The following is a 21,124-nucleotide window of genomic DNA, read 5'->3' on the forward strand; positions in this document are numbered from 1 at the left end:
CTGCGTTTATCCCAGCACGCAAATCCCAGCTTCCGTGGAGAGGAGAAGGATCCAGCCCCGTACACCCCTCTGTGCCCTCATCCCTTCTGCCTTCTCCTGTTTCCCAGCCCCGGTCCCGCACGCGGTGCGCTCGCCTCCCCGCGGCACCACGCGCTCTCTCCCGCCACCGATCCCCAGACCCCTGCGGTTATTCCCGCTGCGCGGGGCCGACGGAGAAACGAAACAAACCCATGGCTGCTCTTGGGATGCAGATCAGATAGGAAACATGCGTGGGAGCTGAGCAGCGCTTGTCTAAGAGACGGGGTTGCTGTCCCGCTTTCTGACCCATTTTCCACCTAAACGTGTCCCTGCAGGACCAGGAGACGCTTTGCGGGGTGTCCCCCACCCCGACCCCCCGAGGCAGAGCTTTGGGAGCAACAGCCCTTTCCTCCACGTGGGTGGGAAGACGCCGGGGAGCAGGACCTGCTGTAGGGCAGGGGGACGGGACATCCCTGCAGCGAGCGTGGCCAACCGAGGAGGCCGTCCCTCTCCTGTCACCACCACAAAGTGCCACCAGGGTACAAGGGCCAAGGTTGGTTCAGGTCCGGGGCTGCGCACAGCCCCAGCTGGCACCGCCGCCAATTAGCACCGACAGAGACTCCCCGGTGCCGTCCCATCTGGCGGGAAGCGGAGCGGCGTGTCTGGCTGCTAACGAAGCAGCCTGGGACACGGAGCCCCCAGGGTCAAGCTCAGCTCCGGTGGGAATAAAGCGTCCGAGTAACGGCAGCGTAACCTGCGGGTACGAGATGGCTTGGGCTGGGCAGAGGCAATTGTAGGGGGACACATTCCTCAAACCCTCTTTTCTCAGGGATTTCAGCAATCCCGGGAGCTGGCAGCTCTGGGAAAAGCCCACCTCCAGTGCCAGGCCCGGAGCCGCTGCTGGGGCATTTACCCCCCAACCCAAGGGTGAGACACACCTGGAGATGGAAACATCTGGAAAGGCTTCACCAAGAGCAGCACGACCTGGAAATCGGCGCTCCTTTCCACGCCGCGGCCAGCTGCTGACCTGCAAAAGCTCCTTTTCCCCAGCTCAGCCCCCCCGCGCTCCCCATCCCTGCGGTACCTGAACATCCCAGGGCTGATCTTGCTTCTCTCGTACCGAGCGGGGCTGCGCCGGTCCCCAAAGACCCGGGGACACCAAGTGATCCAGGCAAAGGCACCGAGAAGGGCGGCGACGGACCGGCACACGCCTCCAGCGGCGACTCCCGGGGTCTTCACGCGGTCGGTGGGAGCAGCCGGTGGCAGCCAGGCCCCTTGCTAGGAAACTAAACAAAGGAGCAATTAAATAGGTTAAAAAAGAAATTCAGAAGCATAAACAGAAGCCATCGTCCACAAAACCGTCTCCTGGCTTGGCTTCTGCTCCGTTCAGGTCTTTGCCCGCAGGAGAGGGGTTTCCCGGGGGCTTTCAGTGCCGACTGGGACCTACCAGAGGGACAAGAAGTGCTGAAAACCAGAAATGAGGGTTGACCCCGCTCCGTTCACGCTCAAATACAGACTCGCACAACCCCTCCCAGTAGTGAGAGCTGCCGAAACCCCAAACACCGTCCGAAGCCCAGAGCAACTCAAAAAACCCTCCGAAATGAGGATTGACGCAGTGGGACCAGGCTCAAGCGATTAAACGTCCAAGCGCACCCACAAACAGCCTTGTAAGATTAGTCCCCAAATGTCACAGCAAAGAAACCGACCCTTGCTGCAACCAGAAACTTCTTATCTGGAAATAAAAGGTGTATCGCAGGTCGCTACACCTCGGCAAATGTCAGGATTGAGCATCGAAATTCCACCCGTTCCCTCTTCCCGAGCTGGGATAAAGGCAGCAAAGGTCGGTGCCGAGTTCACCGCCAGCCCCGGGAGCATCAACAGACCCCACCGTCTCCCTCCAGCACCCCGTATCTGAGGACAGGCAGCACCCCGGATGGACCAACTGGCTGTGTGTGTGTGGGGGGGGGGGGGATATAGAGCTATTTCAGTGCTTTAATTAGCGTTAACTTTAATCAAGGCTTTAACACAATCCTCATCCCAGACGCGCTCTCTGGGTGGCCGACAGCAAACACTCGAAATGGCTTTAATTTATACCCAAAACCTCGGAAACAGGTGGCGAGCCTGGAAGGTTCCACTCGGAAACAGCGTTCGTGGAGAGCCTCCTCCCTCCGAACGCAGCAGGGCAGAGCCACGGGGCAGCAGGAGCATCGCCCAGCTGCCTCCAGCCCGAGCTGCCTTCGGCCCTGCCCTACTCCTCATCCTCCAGGGACCGGCAGAGCTGCTCCTGTCATTGCAATTCAGCTGGCGTTTAACTCCCGACACGCCTGAGCCAGGCAGTTACGGCAGTCGGTTACGAGAGGATCCCAAATACCTTCTAAAAAACCACGTTCGACTTTGGCGTGTACTCAGACCAGGATGGGGAAGGGAAAGATGGTTAAAAAGGAGCGGGGGGGGGCAAAAAAAAAAATTAAATAAGTTCTTTTGCCAACCGATGAAAAACCAAGCCCAGCAAGGCTGGAAACGCCAGCTCAGGCAACAGCAGAGGCGGTGGCTGAGCACCGAGCGCTACGGCAGTGCAGATGGGAGAGGCTGTTTGGAGGTCCGGGCGTTTGCAGCTGCTTTCCCGACCGCAGGGAGCGTTGGCAGCCTCTGCCGCAGCCACGCTGCGGGTAGCGTGGTGAGAAGCAGCCTGCCTGCCTGCCCCCCCCCATTTATCTGCCTTTCGGGGCTGGTACACGGGAAAAGGTGCCGCTGCATCAGGTAGAGCCCTCTCACTGACTCGTTTGCTGAGGATTTGGGCGCTGGAAGCAAAACCGACGTTGTGCAGCGAGGGGCCGGCGTCGGCTGCTGCAGCAACTCTGCAGACGCTGGAAGGAGGATGCTGCGGCTCCTCCAGCCTGGGAAAATCAGGGCTGACCCCACCAGCGGAGCAGACAAAGAAGCCATCAGCGAACACCAGCGTGAAGCAGCCTCTAATCTGAGCCAGACACTCCCCGTCTGACTTTAGAGCTAATAAAAAACAGCAAGGTTGGGAGCGGAGAGCTCGACCCGCTGCAGCCGTGAGCTAGCGGCCAGACCGCACCTTGTCCAGAGACAACCCCTGTTCTCCAGTTTAATCCGGTTCCCTTTTATAGCTGGGAAACTGGGATACCAGGATTTGAGGTGACAGCCCCAAGGCCACGTACGGCAGCAGCGTTAGGTAATTCAACAGCAACGGGGAGCCGTAAGGAGGAATGGAGACCGACACACTTCGGTGCTACCTAGGAGACAACACGCGCTTAATATTAAATCCGGCTCCTTCCAACAGATTAATCCTAAACCCAGTTTTGAGGTGAACGTGTGGGCTCCCACCCAGGACAGGACCTGGGGGGTTCCAGGAACAGCAGCTCCCCGCTCCGTGACAAAAGCCTTCTCCAGCGACCTGTTCCCACACCAGAAATTCCAGCACATCTCCGCAGCTACAAGACCGCGTTCAATTTTCTTCCTTGTCAAAGTTAACGACCAATTTATTGACAGTCTTTTTTAATATAGAAGAGCTTGAACGAGTGATAGAGGTTAGGCTGCTGGCGTTACCAGCCCAAAACCAGTTTCCCCAGAATCCCAGACAAGGGTAACTGTGTCAAAGAGCATCTCCGTTACTGGTACTCACCTACCCGTCCCCGCAGCCCTCGTCTGCCATCTCCAGCAAGGTGGAGGCTTAAGGAGGATCCTCCTCAAGGAAGGCAGGGCTGGTCCGCCCGCGCTCACCGGCTATCGCAGAGCAGGCACCCGGGGAAGCCGAAGCAGGCAGCGGCGAGGCCGCGCAACACGCCCGAATCACCTTTGCGAAAGGGAACGGAGGAAACGGCTGGATTTCAAGAGGGAGAAAGGATCGGAAAGGCAGAGTCGCAGCAGGCAGAGGATGTGCTCTCTGTACCCATCCTCAGTATCGCTTGTCGATTGCTGGAAACAGAGACACGTATAGAACCGGCGGGACGGTAAGCATGCAACTCCATCATCTTTCCTCAAAAAAGAAAAAAAAAAAAAGAAAAAAAAAAAGAAGAAAGAAAGAAAAAGCTTACTCTTGCCCTTAAAAAGCCTCCTGCAGCACTTCAAACCCAAAAACCACGAGCGAGAAGCAGCAGCCTGACGGCCTGCGCCCCCAGGAACCTGCGTTCTGATGGACGTACTTAGAGAAGAGACCCAGAGCTTTCCAATGAGACAGGTATTTATTTAGTTCAAGCGCTAAGGATTTGTTGTTGTTGTTGTTGTTTCATATTATCAAACAGAGCTGAGGTACCAGTGACATTCCAACATGAAGAAAAGGAACCTTTTTCCCCTTATACAATTTCTTCAACTACTTGTATCAAGACAAAAAGTGAGTCATGGAATAGCTGCATAATGTACTGTACAACAATCAAGCCAGAGTGGGGAGGAGAAAAGAAACAGAGCAGAAACCTTCACTGTTTACAAAATCATCATTAAAAAAAGTCTGTTCCCGTGGTTCTACTGGCCATGTTGATGGAGCAAAAGAGAATTAAAACCTAAAACCTGACAGACAGATGGCGCAAGGAATTAATGGTGCAAAAAAAAAATTTAAAAAAAAAAAAAAAAAAAAAAGACTGTGTTGCTCCTGTGCTCACTTTGGAAATGTCTTTTCTCTGGAAAACTGGGATTAGGACAGGATTGAGTCTTGTAGTCACGTTAAGCACTGACTATCGGCAAGGACAGAGGTTAAACGTACCAGGCTGTCCTGGGGGACCAGGGACCCGACTCGTCCTCGGTCCTGCGACCACTGGGCTGTGTTGAACACAGAGCTCATGGGCACGCTCCTTTCTAGGTATTTTTTTTTTTTTTCAGAGCAAGTTATAACGGGCCCGTTGAACAAACCTGCTCGAAGACGCGTAGCTGCTCTCCGCGAGCGGCTTCCGTTAAAAGCAGCCGAACCGCTCAGCCACCGTAACCGGAGGTGATAAACCAGCTCCTTGCAAATCCAGTGCTTAAAGCTTGTAACTATGGGAAGCGTAGGGGTTTGGTTATATCAGAAGCGAAAAAGGATGCGCTTGTGGCAAACACCCAAATGATGACCAACGTAAGTTGCGTGAAGAACCAAAGGGGAAAAAACCAAAACAACCAAAGAAACCCAAAATGAAAAAGCAGCAAGATGAACCATTTTTGCACAGTTAAGAACAGTACAATACAGGAAAAGTAGCCAGGTTTCCTTCCCCCCAAGAGTTTCTTTTAAATAAAGAATGATCCTTTGTCACATATCATTGATGTTTATTTCAAGACATGCCACGTCAAAAAAAACTCGCCTTTAATATTGCATTATAAAAGCACTTTACATCTCATTCTGCCTTTAAGTTATTGTTGTGCAGAGCTGCTCTAAACCCAGGGCAGGGCACGAGTTTAGCATTCATTTCGGGAACAAAGAATTCCAAAACTCTTTTAGGCCCGTTTCCTGGTGAAAGTGGTGGTGAGGACGATTCCCTTTCTCTTCCCTGGTTGGTTATTTTAGATGGTAGAGGGGCAGAAGAGAACGAAAGGAGGAGCCTGAATATTTGTTTGCAATTGTTCGTTTAAGTAGCAATCGCAACACAGACTCAAGAATTGCTTCCTGCACTGTAACTCAGCCATATTCGCCCAGCAAACAATGTATTTACAATTGTGTTTATTAACTTACACAGTAACTTCACAATGACTAGTAAAGATTAAAAGGGTGCACTTCTAGTGTGTTCGATTCCGTGTTTCTCGGGTAGCTACATCTCGCAACATCAGCAAAGCTCTAAACAGATTCCTCAGCAAAACAAACAAACAAAACAAAAAAATCATTACCGAAAATAGTAAAAAAAATTAGGCAAAGAAATAAATATCAAAGAAAAATGGTTAATTGTAAGCCTAGTTAAATAGAAAACTAAATTACTAGTTATTTAACCAAACTATACAGCTCTAGTGAACCAAACTAAACCAACTTGGAAGACTGAACATAAAAAAAAAGCTAAAAAATAAAGGCATAAATCTGCATAATCGTAAGTTGGTTTCCATCCTATTAAACCCCCTTCCTTTCTGTCTAAGATCTCTCAACTAGATTTCTGTATGATCAAAGTAAACACCCCTTCCCCAGTCGACCTACGACCACGCTACGGAAAAGCGGGTGCGATTCCCCCTTCCGCCGCCCCCTCTCTCCCAGCCGTGCACTGGCCTGCGAGCTCAGCATCTCCGCTGGGTAAATCCAGCTGCTCTTGCCTTTTTCTGCCAAATTTAAAAAGGTTTCAATCCGCTTCGGCAGGTTTTAGTGCCGGTCCTGAATTCACTTAATATTTTCCCCTAAAAAAAGAAGCAAAACGGTTTTCTCCGACAAACAGCTGAAACGTTACGTTCCCATCTCTCGGGCAGTAATAATTTACTTCATAGGTGTTCTACATAAAAGGAAAAAAAAAAAAATACTCTTAAAACTCATCTTGGACTCGAAACATATTTCCCCCCGTTTCCTGCAAGTGTTTTGCTAATGCACATCCACCCTTTCCTTCCCCCTTCAAATCCTCCAGAAGCCATTCATCCCGTTCAGAAAGACGCTTTCTATTTCTCAATATGCTTTCTTGGAAACGTGTTCAACGTTGCCTCTGCAAGAAGTAAAATAAAAAATAATCCTGTAGCCTTTCGTGGTGTCGAAACCCCCCCCCCCCGCCCTGCTAAGGTTGGTTTCTAAAAACGATTGGGGGTTTGAAAACCAGTCAGGCTATCTCTGCTCAAAAGATTAAGAGCTTGGGTTTAATTTTTTTTTTTTTTTTTATTATTGATAGGATAAGCATTTAACCCTCGGCATATGCCACCTTCGCTTGCATTTCTGACTGCTGTCTAGTCGTTTCCAGTTTGTTAGAGAAATCAAACGGGTAAGATTTGCAAGCGTTCTTCTGCACATACATCTCGTCTAAGTCCAATTCAAAACTTACTCAGTTTCCATCATTTCAAAGTGCAATATCATAACATATTAAAAAAGGAACAAATATTAAGAAATTGTACCTATTTTTTTTTAAAGTTATAACTAGAATATGCTGGAATATTTTGGCTTTTTTTTTTTTTCTTATAAATAATGAAGACACTGACATTTTCTTTGTGTGTGTGTGTGTGTGCTTGTGAAGCTAATAGATCATCTCCACGAGACAGCCAGCGATGATGAACTGCAATACGTTATTACTGAAAGGGGAAGGTTCAAGCCAATATTCACACTGCAGTCAATGAAGAGTAAAGGGAGGGAAAGCAGTGATGTTCTGGAGAAAGGTAGAAGCCACATGGTATTAGCAGGAACAGCCTCCTTCACTGACAGGCTGCTCTTGAGGCTTTTCCAGTTTTATGTCAATCACTGGAAGAAATAAGTTAAGGTAAACTTACAGCCAACTGCGTTTCCCTACTAGCACGAGGGGGGGCAGGATTTTGACTGGTATTTTAATATTAATACTTGAAAAGTATTTTCAAAAGCTCTTGAAAGAGACCAGCTTCAAATCAGTCAAGACAGAGGTTTCTCCGCAGCCCCTCTTGCCCTGGCGTGTTCTTAAGTACATAGCGGAAAATGCCTGTCTGTAACCAGAGTCTGCTCTTCCCCAGTGACCTCGTCTTGTTCCAAAGCAATTGCTATAGTAATTAAAGATGTAAACGCTGAAGGGGCTAATCACCGTTTCCAGAGGGAACCAGTAACAACTTGGAAACAGTCTTCCAGCATGGAGCAGCACCTCCAGCTGGTGGGCACCCAGGAGGGGCTCTACCTGCCGGCTCAAGGAACGCCGCCGCCCTGGAGATAGCAGGAGTCTGGAGGAACCCATGGAAGAACAGCTCACTAAGAGAATCCCCCCCAAAAGCCATTCCTCCTCACGCTCTGCACATCACTAATCCCCGAGTACTTACGCCACCCGCAGCTCGCAGATGTGATGCCATCCTGAACTCTCCCATCCATCCTCCCTCTAGTTAAACCGCTCTGCTTACCGCACCGCTGGCAAACAAAACCTCTGCCGCCTCTCTGAACTCGCCCCTCGCAACGACAGCTAATATCCGACAAGAACACGAGGTCGCCGCTCCGAACCAGCCTGTGATAAGCTGCTCCCCTTTGCGGCACCTGAATTCCCTACGCAGCCTTTCGCAGGAGGCACTCTGAACACTAATCCCAAAACCCGACTCACGGCAGTTCAGCGCAAGTCTCAAGCTTTTCACTTATCAGCTAACGCAGAGGCAAACAGGTCACGCAGCTGGTACTTCTAAATTATTTCTTTAGGGGGTTGGAGTTGCTTTTTACACAGGTTAGGAGAAAATAAACACAAAAAGGGAAACAAAAGACTGATAATTCATCTCATATATCTGGTCCATTTGGCTGATGTAAGCCTTGATACATATTTAAGTCAGAGACGCTCAAAATGAGCCTTGCCGGCTTCATCACTGAGCACGAGCGGTTCAAGATCCTTGAACCCTCAATGTTCTGCAAAAAAGCCTGTGGAAAATCCCCCCCATTAATCCCAGCGCAGCTGTCTGGGAGACAATCCTATTCAATTCCTGCTATCTGCAGCCTGCAGGAAGCCAAACTCAAAGCGTCTTTACTGCACTCCCATTCAGAGACTGGCGATCAAACTCCCCGATAAGGAAACTGCAGGCCCATCAGCCAGTGCCTGTGCATTCTACCACCATCCTCATTAATAAAGATTGGTGTTCATTAACCTTTCAGTGACCTGCATAACAAAGTATTTTTGATCAATCAAGTCCATATCGTGCAAAGCTTGTGCCTTAGCAGCTGCGATCCACAGCTTCCCAAATCCTCCTTTCCCCTACGCTCTACAGGAGACGTAGTCTCAGCACCACGCTTGTCCCACTCCTACGGTTCCTGTCACATCCTTCCTCCAAAGCGCCATCTCTCCTCCACTGACCAGCTGCCAGCTACGCGATCCCTGCTGCAAATAAAACCGACAACCCTGAAAAACTCCCTCTACTCAAAAAACCTCACCCACTTCTAACATCTCACCAACTCCTTTAATCAAGATGCAACTCAAGCCCTCTTTGCTCCCACCTGGAAGTACCCACTAATAACTCCTCTCTAATCCAAGCGACCAAAAATGCCTAGTCAGGTGAGATCGTAAGAAGCAGCCCAGTTATCGCAGAACTTCTTTCACCTTCAGAGCTATGCTTAAACAACCACAAAACACCCCTACACTTTTCTCACAAGCCACTCACCAAAAGCACCTTCGTGGGCTTAACTGCCCTCCCCAAAAAAACCCAGCCGGCCAGGTAAGCAATTCCGCTGTAGCCGTGCTTGTTACGCAGAAAGCTTTATCCCTTTTCTATCCCTCACACCACCTCCTGTCCCTTGCCCAAGACCGATCCCTCCAGTTGAGTTTTCTCCCTCGCACCACAGATGCCTGCGGTCTGGGAGGTTATGGGATCTCCATCCTTGGAGATTTCTGAAGTTTCCCTCAACGTGACCGTGAGGAACTGGCCTGATTTTGGAGTCAGCCCTGCAAGAGCCAAACCGGGGCGGGGGGGGGGGGGGGGTTCAGGCCTCTTTGCAGGTGTTTTCTCCCACTCCATAGTCTCCCCTTCCCCTCCTCACATCCAACCTGCTCAAACACCAAGCAGAGAACCCTTCTGGATTTGTTTGCACCCTCCCCATTGTCCTCCCTTCAGCTTTTATTCAAGTGTCCTCACTTTTATACTATCTCTTAGCCCTAAGCATCTCTACTTCCCCTGCTTTACGGCAGAGGCCTCCACCCTTAACACCCCCAGTCCCAACCGTCTATCCCACCAAGCCTTCTTCCTCAGTACTTCAAGCTCGAGGGTTACTTGCCCCTACTCCCCCTCTCAGGCCTCTTTTTTGGGATGTCCATAAGCTGACTGAGGGCTTCAGGAGAGATATCGCTCCCTCCTTCATCCTTGTCATTCAGGGCCTGCATTTTCCTCGTCCGCAGTAATGCCTGGCAGTGCTTTGCCACCGCTGAATGACAGCACGAACGCATAAAGGATACTGTCTTCTCTACTTTTGTCTTGTGTGCTTTCCATTCCAGGCAAGGCAGCTGCCACGCGTCGGAAAAGCTGCAAAAAACCACACAGGGAACAGATCAAAACAATTGTACTTTAAAGAGCGCGCACCCCGGTTGATACAGTTCAAACAATGATTCAATACATCCTTCAGTACTATTTACACTGCTTACGCCAAAAAGCCTGACACCAAATATAACCTTTATTCTTAGGAAATGGCAAACCCCATTTTTGTTGTTATTGAAGATCAAATGTTACTAGCTACGAGCAGCAAACTTTCTATCACCTCCTCTGCAAACGTGCTCCGTTTGGAATCCGGCGTTTCCACCTCACATCTGCCACATCCATAGACCCCAACAACTTCCCCACGTCAGGTGGGAACTCGACCTCCACAGGGTATTAGTTACACAGGAGCGCGGACACAGTGGTAAAGTCAAACACAACATCCAGGAGTCTGTGACCGACATCGGCCAAGCTGGCACCTACAGAAGAGCGTCAGAACGGGGCACGTACGTAATGACATCATCGTCTAGGCTGCATGTATCTGTGGCTCAGGCTCCTGATGAACCAAGACAAAAGGATCTTTCTTTCAGGAATTTGCCCAGTTCTTTTCTGAGCACCCTCAACTTTTGGTAGCAACTCCATCCTTACCGTATGTGCAGCCCAGACTCAGAGTATAAAACACAGAGCAGGAACACGTGTCAAGTACTCTTGCAATCCCAACGCAGTTGTTCTACCTCTCACTTGGACACTCTCTCCAGTTTCCCTGCAAGATCTTAGCTCCAAACTCTCTTCATAGCTTTATTCCACTTGAAGGAGGCTGAGGTAAGACTGAACAGCACCAATTCCCTCTCCTGCTTTTCCTACCTTTGCCCCTGAGGCTCAGATTTCCGGTTCCCACCACACGGCATATCCCCAACCCTCCACGTGAGGAGCCTACAGATTTACCCTCTACCAATACACTTGAATTTCCTCAGCCCACAGTAGTTTGTCTTCCCCTGCATGGGAACAGCACAGTTAAGGATCATCCTACAGCTGAGTGCCACTTCTCCAAGAAGCTGCCACGTTCACTTGGTAGGAACCACACAAGTTCTCTTCTTCACGTGCCTCGGCGAGCGTGCACGCAGCAGGACGAGAGGACAGGACGGAATAGAAGGACAGAAAGCACCTTTACTATTCGTTGTTTCTTACCTTTGGAGAATGGCCCTAGTAGAGTTTTGATCCCATGCTGATGCGCTCAGCACGCACACAGATCTAAGCATCTGACGTACACTGCGTTAATGTTTTTTGCACCATTACAGACATTGTTACTACTATGTATTTCTTGCCTATGCATTATCAAGCATCCAGAACAGTAGATGTTTCAAACCGCTCAACACCTCCATCCATCAGTGCGTTAAAATCACCCCAGCACGTGCCCGACAGCAGCTCAGGAGTCCCAAAACGCCTGGTGCGAGTCTGACATCAGACTTAACGTGTTAAATCGTTATTATTGCACATTATCTCAGTCCTCTCCTCCGCTGACACAAAACTAAACCACTTATTCCCAGTGACCCACTTTCCACAGAAAACTGAGCCAAGCCACTGTCCGTCGGTTTATATTATGAATGTAAGTATCTGAACAGCTTGGCAGAGCAGTGCCCAAGCGCTTTTGCAAATTTAGCCCCGAACATCTGAATGACGCTGGGAAGACAAGAAAACAACTTTGTCGGCTTGACAGGTACCCTCCAAGCTAATCATGAACAAGCCCCCAGTCCGTCAGGTGTGGCTGTGACCATTGCAGGGCGGGAGTACGAACACACTACGCTTGTCGGTGTCTGATCTTTGCTAAACTGACAGGTAGAAGGCAGCAAAGCTGCTTTCCTTCGCCATTCCCATCATCTCCCTCACAGCCACTCTAGAAACTAATCTCCAGCATCCTCATCCCCTTTTCACCAACTTTGTGGGCATACACTGAAATCTGGACCGAGACAAGGATACGGGTGGGAAGCCAGTGCTTGATGTATCTCGCTGATTTTAGCGAACAATTTCAAAGCAAAAAAAGCTTAGTATCCTCATCTAAGTTTCTTTAAACCCCTGGCATTATCCTGAACCTTCCACCAGCCTCACTGTAAAGTTCAGGCAAATTCTCAAACTCACAAAGATCATGTCAAAATTCCGGTTGCTAAACTGTACTAGCCACCAACGCTGAACAGACAGCAGGAACGCAAAATCACCCAAAAGTATAAAGGTAAGAGAGATTGCCTGGTCAGAATAAAGATAATTTTGACACAGGGAGAAGCTACACGTTGAGCTAATTGTAATCTTTGTACAAAAAAAAGTCCTATCGATTGAGCTCATCAGTTCTTGTTACTGTATCTGCTTGCCTCATCTCACCACCACTTTTCACTCTGCTTGAAAAAGCCAGGTGACTATCATTTTCCAAGCATTTTAAACTAGTCAGACATGAGCACTTTGGCTTGTAAGAATGAAATAGAGAAGAAAGAAGCTGCAGACTGTCAGAGCAATCTCCCATCGCATCCTCACGGTCAGCACTATCTTTCCTCGCTGTTCCAATTAGGTAAGAGGACAGCACTGCCAACCTTCTTAGCTTATTACTTTTCAAAAGGCTTTTTGTTCACTCTATGTAGCACTGCATATTCAAATACCATCCAGTGTGCTTTCAGAAGCGTACTGGTACGTTGTCAATGCATAACCAGATGAGATAGTAAACCCTGCTCCTTTCTGGCACATCACCTCATAGCTCCATCTATCCCTATGAGCTCTGCAGGAGATGATCTGCTCAACCTCTCGCCCCTCCAACACACACTTTCCTGCTGATATGGAAGTGATACACTAGAGGTAGAGAATGGAGCAAATTACCTTACCTACCCTTTCACTACACTGCTTTTTTTCCCCGCCTCATATTCTGCAGAAGAGTATTACATTATCTTTGACCCTGTTCTTGATGCAGAAGGTTTGAGGGGGAAAAAAAAAATCCCTCCCATGAGTTTTAAGGATGAATATACAACAGGATGGCACAATCCTACCAGATCATGCCTAAATTAGGACACTCACTCGACATCTTTGCTGACAAAAAGAAGGAAATGCATCATTTCATATAGCTCTTTGCTGATGTCATGTGCTTTGAAATCCTAGGTGAAAACAGCATTACAAAGAAAGAATGGTTTTAAACTGTGGCATTGCTATTTATTTCGCCCTTGTCCAATATGTAGAAAGTGAGGGATGTAGTTTATAAGGGGGAGGAAGTCTTAAAAAAAAAAACCTCAGCTGATGGGAACCAACTGGAATTACTGCATTTAAACCAAGCTGCTGACAGAAAGGCTATGTGTCTAAAATACAGTAATCCTTTCTTTACGTTAAGACCAGGAATAAAATTATGCCTTTAGCAGTATTTCTGCCCTAAATTATTTGACTAAAAAAAGGAATTTGGCAACTAAGAAAATCAACTTTCTTATTAACCTTCTGCTTATCAGCCACAGCATATGTGAACAAATCCAATTAGGGAAACTTCACGACGGTTAGAAAGCAGCCTTCTACGCAGGGACCTGACTGCTTCACAGTGCCTTCAGGATCCAAGCCAACAGGTCCCATCTCACTGAAAAACGTCGCGGGCAGTTGCACGTATATATGCATATATAATATAATGCATATATACACCCCCCCCAATATTGTATATGCACAACATAGGGGGGTGTGTGTATAAAAACCACACGTATTGGTGAGCATTCAGAACTTTTTTTTTCCAAGGCAGGAGTTAAATGCAGCCGTCTGGAAGACTAAGAGCCACACAAAGTCTCTTTCAGCATTCAACCCTGCAATCTCCTTCCTGATTAAACTCTGAAAAAAAACCCCTCATCTCTCGCCATTAGTTTCAACTCATTTGCCAAACTGTGCCTTTCCTACTGCTCCAGCCAATAAATCTCCAACAGATCAGTGTCACAAACGACTGTAGGCACAAAACAGTTTTCACTGTAACACTGCTGCAGCAATATGGAAAGGACGGGAGGATCACCGTCCAGATGGAAAAGCCAGGCGAGAAACCCGTTTCCCCAACGCAAAGCAAACAAAACATGTTTCCCTAATTGTCATTCTCCGAGGAGAGCAGTGCAAGAATAATTCTTGCCCGTCAGACAGACAAAAATCAAAAGAGAGGAGAAAGAGCCATGCTGCTAGATGGAGCCAGCTCTGTGAAAACAGGGTTACTCGAGGGGCCACGGTCCTTTAGCTGCTGCCGTGAGAAAGTTTTTCTGCCAAATACCATACTCAGCCTGTGGCTCTTTGAGAGCAAATGTGAAGCGTGCCAGGTACTGCTGTAAGGAGGTCTTCAGGGCTCTCCCTCCTCTCTCTCTACAAGACAGCAAAATGAACCCTGACATATTCTGGGCATGAAATCCACAGACTAACAATAAGATTCCCTGAAATACAGACTGCCGAGATAGAGCAGGAATCTCAAACTGTTAAAGCTTATTCAGGACTGACAAATCAAATGTATCAGAGACTACAATTCTCTGCATTAAATGAAGCAAGTTATCTACTTCTCTCCTCAGTCTTAAGGCTCCCCTGGCAATCAGTCTTTGCTGAAACTTGCAGGATCCAAAAGCCAATTTCCCCCCCTCTATTGCATCAATTTAACCCCAGAATAATACTATCACTGTTTTCACTCTGTAATATCAACCACTCGTTTCTCCTTCAACACCCTCTCCCCAAAGGACAGGGTAAAACAGTAAGTGTATAGGACCTTGGTGACTGGAGAGAGATCTACCTTAACAGATCCAACAGCACACAACAGCGTACATTACAATTTAGTTCGACAGTGTGCAACTAGAAGAGGTGAGGCTTAACCCCAGCAGCTCATCAGATTGGTCTTTGGGGAAAAGAAATGCCAGAGAATTCATAAAATGAAAGACTGCCATGTCCAGGTTTCAGCTAGCACGTACGCAGGCTGCAAATCCTCTGTATTTCTCTGCAGAGGCTACGTGGAGATCCACCTCTGAGCCTCTAAACCAAGGCACAGGTTACTCGCTTCCACCTCAGTCCCCAGTACTGCATTAGCTGAGGTGCCATCTTCTGAGCTGTCCCCTTTCACGTCACAGGGGAATGGCAAAAAAAAGCCTGTCAGCAGTATGTTCCCCTCTGTTTCTTTCTTGGGAGAAGATCCTGGCATTGAAATACACGCTGTTTGAAGCACGGCACAACTCACCTTCTGGAGTCACGCTCTAAAGCCAGGCACTCTGGATTTGTAGGACAGCTACAGTGAGCAGAGAGCTGAAGGCAGTGCCCTCTCCTCTCATCAGTCCTGCCTTCCAGCAGACAAGGATGAACAAGAAGCTAAAAGTAGCACACAAGGTCAAAAGTACCCTGGCTTCCCACTGACAGCTACCAAACAAGTGACACGGCCGAGAAGGTGAGAAAGTCTGAGCCATTACCCTCCCCAAGCAGGATAAGAAATTAAACTTCTTCCGTATGCTTAACGGGGCAAACGCTGATTCCGAAACCTGGTGGACACCTTCCCTTGGAGAACCCTCGTGCTTGGGCCAATACAAATAGCACCAAGATTCACCGTGAGATGACATTATTCCTCAATGTCTGACCAAGCCTGGAATGAGGTCACCGTACTGGCGAGCACCCCACGGCATCTCCCAAGCTGCCTGAATGGCTGTTCTGCATCAACGCGTGTCATTCCCTACCCTTAACCCAGGGCACAGGATTTAGATGCAGGAGAGGAAGAGAGGACAGTGGAGAAACAGCAGCTTTTCTGGGCTGCCCAGATCTGCTGCCAAGGGAAGCACTGACAACCGGAGAAGTTTTAATATTGGCAGGCAAGAGTTTTGCGTGGAAGAAAAAAAAAAAAAACCCAACAAAATTAAACAGTTCGTATTCCCTAATCTACTCATTTCAGCCACACGCAGTATCAAAGCTGCACAGTAATTGCTAAATCTGAACCTATACCCTAGTGGGCAAATCAATGAGTCATCACTAGTCTAAGATTCACCTTTACATTACTATTTAATATCCAGCACTAAGGTGATTTTGGTTTTTACATCAATGTGTTTCATTATATGTAGTCAAAATATGGACTTTATATCTTAAATAATTTGACACTTGAATTAAAAATCCTGTATGGAAATTAACTTGGACAGTAATTGTTCTGCAGAATCAGAATATATTATGGATAGAAGTTATCAGTTACGGGAAGGTTAAATTTGCATTCAGCTTATTAAAGAAATATTTTATACAGGTTATGGGAAGGATATCCATTCCACAGTTATAGAATCATTTAGGTTGGAAAAGACTTTTAAGATCGCATCCAACCGTTAACCCAGCACTGCCAAGGCCACCACTACACCATGTCCCCAAGCACCACATCTACACGGCTTTTAAATCCCTCCAGGGATGGGGACTCCACCACTTCCCTGGGCAGCCTCTTCCAGGGACTGACAACCCTTGCCGTGAAGAAATATTTCCTGATCTCCAACCTCAACCTGCCCTGGCACAACTTGAGGCCATTTCCTCTTGTCCCATCGCTTGTAACTTGGGAGAAGAGACCAACGTTAACATTCTTTCCCATTTCGTTGGGGAAGAATTTATTGACAAGTTAGTAAAATAAATTCATACTACTCAATAGCAAAGCTGGGGAAAAAAAAAAAAGAGAGAACTAGATAACTAGTGGTATTAAAAGTCTTATCCTTTGAGAATTGTTTCAAAAAGTACTTATTAAACTAATAAAAAATGAAAGTTTCAAATATTCTGCAGTATAGAATAGCTTTGAAGTTCCTGAAAATCCCAGTCCGTGCCTGCAACACAAGGATCAAAACGCCTATGAAAAATCCATTTTTAGTTCTTTCTGAATAACCACTCCTGTCTTTTGTTTTGATGTTTTACACAGAGAATGAAGCCACTTAAAATCTGTCCTCTTGTCCAATTCTGACAAGACTTCACACTACATGAAGTACTCACTCGGATTATAATGCAGTGCTATGTAACAGCCTCAAGTTTTTTAGACAGTACTGTTTATTATATTAGTGAAGAATGAGAATTACATCTCGGAACACCAAATCTTCCATTTCATACAGAAGGAACTAGCCCCCAGGTTCCCACCACCACTTTTTTTTTTGCTGGAGCTGAATTACCAAACCTACTTTCTCACAGAAGCAGTCTTACAGCATGTAACCTGGCAATTAAGATCAGAGGCATAATTTGTCTAGACCTCCGTTATACAACTAAGGATTTTCTCTAGAGAGCACGGCAAGTGAGGCTACAGCTACAGAAATGGCTTTATGCTCTGACAGTCTCATTAGTACAATCCCTGAACAGCGTCAGCATAAAATACAAAAAGGCAAAGTTTGTTCCTTCATAATGTATTAAATGGAGTTACCATCCTTCATGATGAAGGCTGCGGTAGCTTTACAAAGCATATATTTTATTAAACGACAGTATCTTACGCCAAAACAGACTACAGGCATTCCACACAAGATTTGCCTACTCACATCTCAAATCATCAGGGCTCCAACTGGCCCTGAAAGCCACAAGCTACCTTACAGGCTTGGACACAGACTTCTGGAAATGTGTCAGCTGCACAGCGGCTCCCTCAAGGAAAGAGGGAGTACAGAGCTTCATCATCATCGTCATTCTTCTCAGCGAGGCAACTGCTCTCAAGTGCACACCCCCAGTCTAAGTAAACATTAAGGATTCCAGCACAGAATCCAAGCTTTAATTACAAGGCAGTCTCTGTGTCGTGGCAGGATAATTGGTGGACCCTGGAAGCAACCACTTTTACGCTTGCTAAAGCATTGAAACACAGTGCTAAGTTAACATGTTTAATTATTCCATTATATAGGGAACAATTTTCCTACTAATATGCAAAGTCAATGGACATTTTAATAACAGACCCTTTAGTCCTGTCTATAATGTACAAAGGAAATTATTTATAATCCTGTTTTAGCAACTCCTTGTACTATTCTGCACACAAACTATTTGTGTTAACTATATATATAAAAACCACACACACGATGTGTGCATGTGCACGTTTGCTCTATGGAGACACCCAAGAATGAATGTCTTCTACACCTCGCACTACTGCTTTTCCTCCCACCATAAGACCAGCTGCCAAATGCTTTAGCGTCATGATTCCACATGAGAAATTGCTAGATCCATGAAAAAGCAGTATCCCATTATGCACTGAGTCAGCAGGGATGTACTTGCTCACTATTCATGATCTGCTACTAAGCATATTTGCTTATATAACTAATAAGCTCAAACAAAATTTCTTGCATGGAAACACCGGATCAGTTCCGCAGTGTTTACTACTGTCACCAGTTCACTGTTGTTTTGCCAAGTGATTTATCTTCATTAACACAAGTACTAAAACTTCATCTAGCAGGTCAGAATTTAAGGAGCCGCAGTTCAGCTCACAATATAAAACCTAATTTTGTTGCAGTTGCTGAAAAGACATTTCACTGCTTTTCCCAATTCAAAAACAACTCATCATCTAGCAGAAATAAATAGCTGCGTCTGTCCAAGAACATTTGCTCACACTTTCAGTGCTTTCCAGCAGAGTGGGAACACCAGTTTACACTGCCTCACTGTACAGTGGAAGCATTTTAAGCCGTAACGTTCCTCCTTGACTGGTTTGCCCACATTCTTTCACTGAATCAATATCAGAAACCGTCCTCAGACCTGCATTTCCCTTTTTGGTTCATGCCTTAATCCCTTCAGTCCAAACACCAAATCTGGATTACCAAGAATCCAGAAAGGTATGATTCCGTACCCACAAACCTTCTTCAATAATTCCTCTTTTCTAAGGGGAAAGAAGTTGCAAGTTGTTCGCTGCAAGGTCAGGGATCCTCAGCCCCCAAGTCAACTCCAAGATGTTGCTTGCTGTGAGCAGACTACAAACGTCCCTCTCACACAGTGCATGAACAGAAGTAGTCTCCAGGTTGGTCGCAGCCACCACATTACTCACCTGTTTTACATTGTATCCTGCTTTTGCACTAGTTTCAATGAACATTACATTCAGCTCTTTGGCTTTTCTTTCTCCTTCCTCAATGGAGACTTGTCTGGGGAAGATAACACAGAATTAGTGGCGGGGGGGAACAACAGAGTAACATCTTGAAAACTAAGATTTTCATCTTTAAGCCAAGGAGGCGACTGCTTCATTACAGTTCTGAAAGCATTTCATGTTTTTTTTCCCTACATACAGATGCCACGTGCTGAGCACAGTTGTAGACAAGTATAATTTCATCACATCGGACGGACTCCTACGGCACACCTGGCTCCCAGCGGAGAACTTGGCCTTCCAGTGGAACCAACTAGTCTCCTCCCAATCCCTGTCCAGGAAGCTATGCTTTTAGGTCTGAACAATTAGCAATCAATAGATTTTTAATACCCAGTAATAACTGTCAACATGCAGCAGGCTACCAAACTATTTTGACAAAGGATGAAGCGTAACCACCTCGTATCAAATGAAATTTGTGCTGTTTTCCCCTGGCGAGGAGTCCCATCCATTAAGCAGTCTGCTACAGCAAAAACTGGGGGAAACTTTGGTTTGAGAACTGCCAAACAAAAATCATGAGGTATATGAGGGGCATATGTGTGCATAAACAACTCTTCACAGGATGTTTTAAATCTGAACTAAGGCTCACAAGTGAAGCAATTCTGAGGAAACAAGGATTTCAAATCAAATCCAGAATACTTCCCCCTCATGCTTTTGTTTTACCTTTGTGATTTTTTACTCATTTGTGTTAATACCACCATAAACGCAGAGTACACAATGCAGCAAAAGCTGAAGATGCGCAAATTCTAATAGAAATATTTAAGTTTGACAACTTATGAAAACCCCTGAAGAGTTTTAAAAGTAAAGATTGTTTGGACTTATCGTTTTCATCTGAGCAAATCTATTAAGCATGAATATTTGTAACAACTTTAGCTTGTTCATTCACTGATGCAGGCTGTAGTTAACACTCCATGCTCTCCTGACATATGAACAAGTTGGTGACAGTTTCTCAAGTCATTCGCAGCATTGTGCTGGAACCTTGTGCTTCACCAAATGAAAGCAGTTTTAAAATTGAGTTTTCTCTAGTCACAGCCACCTGCAGCACAGTTAAAACAAGCTTGAGCATTTTGGGAAAAAAAATAAATACAAGTATTCTTTTTAAAATAGTTGTCTAGGAGAAAATAGCAGATTAAGAAAAGCATTTGAAAGATGAGTTATTCCTCCGTACCTCTTATCTGCTAGATCTGTTTTATTTCCCACCAGCATGATGATGACATCGCTGCCCCTTTCCGTTCTGACATCATCAATCCATTTTGTTGTTTGCTGGAACGAGTTTACATCTAACAGAGAACAGCGGAGAGGATTATCACTGCAGGTATTCTTTGCAGATCACTGGTAAATACATCTGTAAGTCTCAAATAAAAGCTTCATATTCTCTGGAATTGGCATAATAGGGTGATGAAGAACCAGCAAGTGAAACCCTAAGTCTCCCACGCTGAAGTACATGGAAACTTTGGCATTAACTTAAAATGGGCTAGTACTTCCTCACAGGTGAATTCAAAGCCAGGGAGTGATCTATAATTTGGTTTTGACAGCGTCTAAAATAAGAAGTCTTATCACTGTGTTTTAATCCAGTTTTTTGTTTTTTTTTTTTTTTTTTTAGTTCAACATAAACTATTTTACATAGAGAATGGGGATTAATGGGATATTGCATTCTACACTGCTCATGACTTCTGCATCTACAAGATGTTCCTACAGTTTCATTGTTTCTCAAAAGTACTTAATACCAGCTACACATTTTGTACAGCTTAATCACTTTTTATTTGCTAGGTTCAGGATTTTCTCTACGAAATATCAAGGGTTAGACAACATACTAACAACTCCTGTATCACAGAGTTCAAAATAGTTTCCAAATCATTTGCATAGAACCAGAAATACAAATTTTGCCTATCCATAGACACTTTTTCTTAATGATACGCCCTTAAAAGCTGCAAGATAAAAAATTTTAGGCTATCCTGATCTAATCAGACAGTATGTTGTTTGAAAAGTTGCATCCCATAAGGAAAAACGAGTTGTATAGAAGCTGCTGTGGAGCTCAGCATTTGCCAGCTGGCTACA

General features: G+C 46.2%; 1 protein-coding gene across 3 annotated transcripts in view; it reads right to left on the reverse strand.

Annotated features, from left to right (window-relative positions):
* Positions 1-4,207: 4,207 nt before the first annotated feature.
* The window catches only part of RAB6A (RAB6A, member RAS oncogene family), a 62,376-nt gene continuing 45,459 nt past the window's right edge, over positions 4,208-21,124 (reverse strand). For all 3 annotated transcript variants that reach the window (XM_075742634.1, XM_075742633.1, XM_075742635.1), the window contains 4 exons: positions 20,235-20,346; positions 18,977-19,070; positions 9,999-10,065; positions 4,208-7,360 (listed from right to left, as the gene is read on the reverse strand). In XM_075742634.1, the coding sequence (XP_075598749.1) occupies positions 7,296-7,360; positions 9,999-10,065; positions 18,977-19,070; positions 20,235-20,346 (338 nt within the window). In that variant the 3' untranslated portion in view covers positions 4,208-7,295. The remainder of the gene's footprint in view (positions 7,361-9,998; positions 10,066-18,976; positions 19,071-20,234; positions 20,347-21,124) is intronic.

Source organism: Balearica regulorum, chromosome 1 (assembly GCF_011004875.1).
Source record: "Balearica regulorum gibbericeps isolate bBalReg1 chromosome 1, bBalReg1.pri, whole genome shotgun sequence".
Taxonomy (NCBI): domain Eukaryota; kingdom Metazoa; phylum Chordata; class Aves; order Gruiformes; family Gruidae; genus Balearica; species Balearica regulorum.